Source organism: Mesitornis unicolor, unplaced genomic scaffold (genome assembly GCF_000695765.1).
Source record: "Mesitornis unicolor isolate BGI_N332 unplaced genomic scaffold, ASM69576v1 scaffold18043, whole genome shotgun sequence".
Lineage (NCBI taxonomy): Eukaryota > Metazoa > Chordata > Aves > Mesitornithiformes > Mesitornithidae > Mesitornis > Mesitornis unicolor.
The window spans coordinates 7,613-14,702 of record NW_010174143.1 but is presented as its reverse complement, the minus strand read 5'-3'; the positions used below and the strand labels follow the sequence as shown (position 1 = coordinate 14,702).

General features: G+C 43.3%; 1 protein-coding gene across 1 annotated transcript in view; it reads left to right on the top strand.

Annotated features, from left to right (window-relative positions):
• The first annotated feature begins 3,986 nt into the window (after window positions 1-3,986).
• LOC104537934 (interferon-induced, double-stranded RNA-activated protein kinase-like) overlaps window positions 3,987-7,090 on the top strand; it is a 9,985-nt gene continuing 6,881 nt past the window's right edge. Inside the window, exon 1 of the mRNA XM_010180957.1 lies at window positions 3,987-4,090. Within this exon, the coding sequence (XP_010179259.1) occupies window positions 3,987-4,090 (104 nt within the window). The remainder of the gene's footprint in view (window positions 4,091-7,090) is intronic.

Sequence of the window (7,090 nt, the reverse complement as noted above, 5' to 3'; positions counted from 1 at the left end):
AGTGATTAAAAATGCCTGAATTTCTAGGATTCTCTCCATTTAGGAAGATGGCCTCTGTTTCATACAGCACTGTGTTCCAGTCAGTGAGCAGTGGATCCTATGAAATGTATAGCTTTCAGAAAAGGTACGCTTACATAAAAGTTATATTTGTGCTTTCTTTGACAGATTTATCCATACAGGAGGAAATGTGATGAAGCATCATGTAAAAAAGTATGTGGATTTTTTTTTCTTCTTAATTTGCATTAGCAGTACAGTTGATCAAAGAGGTCATAAGTAGAAAATAAATATCTTGGAAGATTTTGTAAGATATATGTATTTACTATAAGCTTTTAGATACAGAATTGAACCAGTTAAACCATGGATGATAATTATATTTTAAACTTATTTTTGTTATTTTTAGTGTCAACTGAGTATGTGCAGGAAACTTGCATTCACTTCGGAGTTGGATTGCAATTGTAAAATGTGCTTCTGTGTATACCAGTAGAAGTGTCTGCAAAGTAGTTTAACTTCAGACAGCCATTTGCCATGCTGTATTTGTATGAACCCTGTGGTTAGCAAATAAGGCCACCCAGGACAGTTTTTTCTATCAGCATTTCAGCACACGTGATCTGTGTGCAGTCTTGTGTTTTCAGACATGTGTATTACTTTCTCACTGTCCTTTCTTCAGGCGCACCAGAGGCTGGAAATCCCTCACAGAAGCTCAGAGCCAGGAAGATAATGTCTGTCAGAAACCAAAGTAGGTGTCGGGTTGAAACATGTTATTGCACATTCTAGAAGTGATGCTATAAGGATGACATTTTGGTATCTTTAAATGAGAATTATGAAATTGACTCGTATCATGGTTTGTAATTTTTTTTTTTACAAGGTGATTACATTTAGAAATTTACCATTTTGAACTCTGGTGTTTTTCTCTGCATCCCCACTAGCAGCTGAATGGGTTCCTTGTTGGTTTTGTCAGTGCTTGGACGAGCAGGCAAGCTTCCTGAGTGTGCTGGGTGCCCCAGTCATTTCCTCATTCTGAGGATGTCTGAAACCTTACTGCTGTTTTCCTTCTCTCCTCTACAGCTGTCTGGTTTCTATTGCAGAGAGACCTTGCAGGAGATGGGGGTGGGAATCAAAGTTCAGTCCAATATGTTGTGTATCTGGGTGATCAGGAATAGATGTTGAGTGCACACAGTGAAACACATATGCTCCATATTTCAGATTCAACCTCTGAAAACTGATCTTGGAGATTTCTTTCCTGCTTCTCCAGAATATATTATCAATTTGGTGGCTGATTTTTTTTCCTTTATCCCAGTAAGAGATTTACTGTGTAGTGCCTTAATGTTCAGTGATACTCATATTTTAAGTTTAAAGAAGGGTTAAACAATGAGAGATAAGAAAGTTAGTTGTTGTCTGAGACCAAAACAAGACTGTCAGAATTTTAAAGAGATCTGAGCAGACTGAGTGAATTGACCAACAACATTCAGGTCTGATAAATACATACCATCCAGGCTGATGATCAAAGCTGAGAGTAGTGGCTGACGCACCAGAAGGCTGTGCTGCCAGTCAACATGTCCTGGACAAGCTGGAAAGTTGGATGGGAAAAAAATTTAATGAAATACAACAAGGGCAGGTGTAGGTTACTGCATCTGGGGAAGGATAACCCCATGTATCAGTACAGGATGGGGGTGACCTGCTGGAGAGCAGCTCAGGAGAAAAGGACCTGGAGTCCTGGTGGACAGCAGGCTGACCATGAGTCAACAATGTGCCCTTGTGGCCAAGAGGGCTCAATGGCATCCTGGGGGGCATGAAGCAGAGTATGGCCAATAAGTCGAGGGAGGTTCTTCTCCCCCTCTACTCTGCCCTGGTGAGGCCACATCTGGAATACTGTGTCAAATTCTGGGCTCCCCGGTTCAAGAAGGGCAAGGAATGACTGGAGAGAGTCCAGCATAGAGCCACTGAGATGATGAGGAGACCAGAGCATCTCCCACATGAGGAAAGGCTGAGAGAGCTGAGGCTGTTTTTTCTCCTATCCTGGAGAAGACTGAGGAGGGATGTCATTAATGCTCATCAGTATCTAAAGGGCGGGGGGTCAGGAGAATGGGACCAGAGTCTTTTTGGTTACACCTAAAGACAAGACGACGAGCAGTGGTCACAAACTGAAATGCAGGAGGTTCCACCTAAACATAAAGAAAAACTTCTTTACTGTGAGGGTATGAGAGAACTGGACCAGGCTGCCCAGAGAGATTGTGGAGTCTCCTTCTCTGGAGACATTCAAGACACACCTAGACATGTTCCTGTGTGATCTTCTTGACGTGATCCTGCTCTAGGGGACTTGGACTGGAGGTGCCTTTCAGCACCTACCATGCTGTCATTCTGTGATTTTGTGAAAGAAAAATTCTTACTTTACACTATTTTTTTAAAACTTTTCTTAGTTCAATATGGTGTGATGCACTGTGATGTGATCTGCAAAAAGTGGAAGACCACCTTTGTAAAATCAGCCTTTATCAATACAGGAGGAACAGGATGAAGCACCATGTAAAAATGTAAATTTTATTTTTTTTTTTTAATTTACAGTAGCATTACAGCTCCATTTGGAATGAATTGAGGCTTACCGATGACTTCATTGAATTGTTCCCACAGATGGGAATGGTAGAGAAGGTGTTTAAGGACTGAGAAAAAAGTTAGATTGCAGTAAAATTAGATGCAATAAAATAATATGATGCAATAAAATAATATCCAACTGAAGGGATAGCAACTGAATTTTACATTTAAAATGTGTGAAAGGAAGTACTTTGTTACGTGCCCTCATGTCATGGTTTAGGGCTGGGCTGGCCACTAAATGCTGGACAGATGCTCTCTATTAACCCCTCTCCCCTCCTCAAAAGGGGAAGAGTAAGAGAGTAAGGGATAAAGAGACTTACGGGTTGGAAGAGAAAACTAAGCGATTTATTGAGATAATACTACTAATACTACAGGATAATAATGTAAATATGGAAATAATGAGCTATGTACAAATATATTTAGGGGCTGGAATTCATTTCTTTGTGAAGCTGCTGAGGTTGAGACTATTGCGAAAGAGCAGGATACGGATATGAACACCAAGAAGACTTGGAGCTGTAGTTAACTGGGTTGCACTTTGTAAGGGCTATGACTGACATGAGGGAGATGAGTGGTGACCGTCAGGGAAGGAAAAGGGCTACAAAAAAAACCCAACAAAATGGATGCATTTGGGAAAATCTGGGCGCAGCGCTGCTCTCGGCGGTCCGTACGAAAGAGCCGTGGTATGCAGTCCCCAGGGTTGCCCCTCGTCCTTTCGCTTTCGCTTCCAGGTGGCGCGGGCGGTGCTGCGGGAAACGAAACTGGGGCGGTGCCTGCGAGCTGCCCGCCCTGCTTCCGTGCCGGCTGCGGGGGTCCCGGGGTGTCTGCCACGGCTCGGAGGGAGGGCAGGGAGCCGCTCGGGCCCGTCGAGGGAGACTGCCCGCACCCCTGCCCTGCAGCGCTGCCCGCACCCCGGCCCAGCGTCTTTCCGCCGGCAGCTCCGCCGCGCTCGGCGCCTTCCCGCCGGCGGGTCCGCGGCCTGCGCTTGTCTTCGGTCTGTCACCGAGCCTGACGCCCGTCGCAGTTTGGAAGGGTAAGTTACGGTGGCTCTTGGCTCCCCTGTGAAGGAACTGATTCTAATTCTGTCCGGAGAAACGTTACAGATTTTATTGATTGATTGACTGGTTGATTTCCCCCAGAGTTTGGTGATTCAGCCTTTTTCTGCCATGAAACTTGCTAGGAAATCTTCTCTAATCAGTAAATTCTATTCTCTGCTGTTTCTAAGTAGTAAGTCTTCAAAAACAGTTGCACATTAACCACCTGAATTAGAATTAATTAACTTCAATGAATTTAACTTCATCTTCCGTGGCCTGCCAAGATAGGGACTCTCTCTGAACTATGCCAGGAGGCACAGACGTGTCTTTGCATGTTCTTCTGCAGAAGCTGCTTGAGATTGTGTCGAAATGGAACGGGAGTGTATGGAGAAGATCAACCACTACTGTCAAAAGAAGAAACTTACGTTGGTTTATGCCGATGTCAAAATGACCGGCCCCTCTCATGATCCTGAGTAAGTCCACTATGCGTGTCAATAAACATCGGGACTCTTCCTGCAATGAACAAACTGTGCAATCATAAAAGTTAACTTGCTGAAAGTGTGTGTGGCAGGAGAATGGGTTGAAACCATCACCTGAGCAGTAGGTGGGTGGGGAGGATGCCATGTGGTAGAGTCCGAGGAGAAAACTTATTTCAGAGTTGATGGCCCTTTTTTGGAAAGCAACAGCAATGCGCATGTTGCTGGTAACTATATTGTAAGTATGTTATGCATCTGCCATGAAATCTCTGAGGAAGTAGGGTGGGTTGCAGCAAGTATTTCAGTTTATGATCTATGCTAACTTAAGTATTTTGATTTTTATTTAGTTTTACAGAGCATGGAAATGATTTGTGATTTGTGTTGTTAATTTTTAACCACAAAGGTTGAGTGTATATTAATCGAGTACCAACGTATTTTACGTACAGTTGATTTTTGAACATCTGTTATAAGAGAAGGGTCTTTTGCTTAAGCTGCTTTACTTTTAGAGACAATTACAGGTGATGGAATATGTTTTATTTTTTAATGCAAATAAGATGTTTTGCTAATATTTTTCCTTCGCCAGAGATCATACTCAAGATCTATGATGTTTCCTTGTGTGATTTTTTTAAAATTTTTTGTTAGTTTGCATGAAGACAAGCCTTATGCTAATAATTAGTATGTTTCTTTTAATTTCTTATCTGTTGCCAGCCAGCACTGTCTGTGCTAACTTATTCTTAGACCTGACCATAGTCCCAGAATAAATTAATAAATACTGTATGAGTCTCAAATGTAAATCAGTTATCTTAATTTTTTCCCCATGCGGCTCATGTAATTCAAAAAAGTAACCCTTGTCGCAGTAATGGCCACAGCTGCTTCAGTGATGGCATGAGGCTAACAAAATCTACACGTTTCAAATTTACTCGTTTATCCCATTTGTTGTGCTTTTCCAGTTCTTTGTGTGCTCTGCTACATTCACAAATGCAATTCACCCCATTCTCTTGTCTCTGTAAATGATATGAGGTGTGATAGTGGTCTTTAGGAAAATCCTGGATAACTTGGGCCATTCCAAGGAATACAAAGTGCAGTATCTGAAACCTCCTTCGGTGCCCTTGTGGTGCTCCATCCCAGTGCTCTGCCTGCTAATGGGATGCATTGGCCACTGCTGGTTCCGAGCTGGCTCCCTAGCTCTTCTGTGCTGTGTCCCATCTCCTAAGTTCTCCTGCAGTTGTCTGAGGCATCATGCAGAGACACCTCCTGTCATCTCCTCCCTTCCTATCCTGGTTTTGAAGCTGTAGCTGCTTCCACTGCAATGTCTGGCAGGGTCAGTGCTGAATGCAATGCAAGAAGGTTGCGAGAGCCTGGGCTGGCTCAGTTCTGAGTGGCGTCAAGCTTTCTTGGGCTGGGAACACAGTGTGTGGACAACCAGGCCAGTCCTGCCTACACCAGTCAAGTCTGGGCAGTGCTTAATAACTTGGAATCCATGGTGGATAAGTGTGACTGTACATTTGGGACCAACTCATGTAACACTCATTCAGATAATCCTCAACTCGGATAATTCACTAGTGAGAGACAGACTGCAGATTTCCTGAGGATGCTTACATAAAATGGGGAATTTTAGATGCCAAGTGATAGCTGAATGTGTGTAGTATTCAGCACTTAGATATGGTTTGTTCTTTTCTCCTCTGTTGCCCTCTGTGTATGGGCAGTAGCAGAAACAGGGATTTTGCAGCTGCAGAACAAGTCAGATCTGGGTAAGAACTGATTTGGCTGAAAACCAACCGTTTGTTACTGGGTCACTGTGGTGGGCTGACCCCAGATGGCAGCAAAACCCCCAGCCAGTCACTCGCTCACTCCCCCTCAGTGGGATGGGGAGAAAACCGAAAGGGTGAAAGGAAGAAAAGCTTGTGGATCGAGATAAAGGCAGTTTGTGAAGCAAAGCTTGTGCTTGTATGTGCAACCAAGGCAAAATATGGGATTCATTCACTACTGCCCAGCGACAGGCAGGTGTTTAGCCATTTCCAGGAAAGTAGAGCTTCTTCAGATGTAACGGTTACTTGGGAAGACAAAGATTATAACTCCAAATGTCCCCTCTTACTCCTCCCTCCCCTGGCTTCTATTGCTGAGCGCGATGCCATATGGCATGGAATATCCCTGGTTGTGTCCCTTCCCCAACTTCTAACACACCCCCCGACTCTTGCTGGGAGGGAGGCCAGAGTGGGGAAAATGAAAAAGCTTTGATGCAGTGCAAACGCTGCTCAGCAATAGGTAGAACATTGTGTTAGCAACACTGTTTTAGTCCCAAATGCACAACACAGCACCATATGAGCTGCTGTGAAGGAAGTTCTCCATCCCAGCCAGACTCCATGCTGTCCTGTGGTGTACCCGCTGCTGTGCGGGAAGCAGCGCAGGCACAATTGTGCAGTTTTTTGTTTGTGGTTGTTTTTTGTTTGGTTGGTTGGGGTTTTTTGCATGTGTGGTTTTGTTGTTGGTTTTTTTGGCACTGCCTTTAAATTCAGGTCTCATGAAGCACCAGACACATTATTTTGTGCTTTCTGAATAGCGTACATAGCAGTGTAGCGAAGGTGAGTGTAATGTCAGGTCTGGATCCATGAAATCGAGTTTAGCTGATCTTTCCTCTCCATCTAGTTTTGCAGTGCTGAGACATGTCCTGGTGTTAGGGCTTCACAACCTTGCCTGTGGCAATGCTGACCTTACGTATTCTTTTGCTTTTAAAAATTTAAACTTTTTTGCTTTTAAAAAGCAGTTAAGTATTTCAAAATCCTGTTAGAACTAATAAAGTATGTGCATTTGTGATGAGGGAGGAACCATTTAAAAATATTTCTACTAAAGAGTTATGATAATCTGGAGTTAAGATATAATAACACATGAATACTTAAATACCTCCACAGTTAACTTATGGTGCTTTGTCCATAATGAAAACAAAGTTGAGTCTGAGCAGGTTATTAAGTATATATGAGACAAAAAATGTGAAAGAGT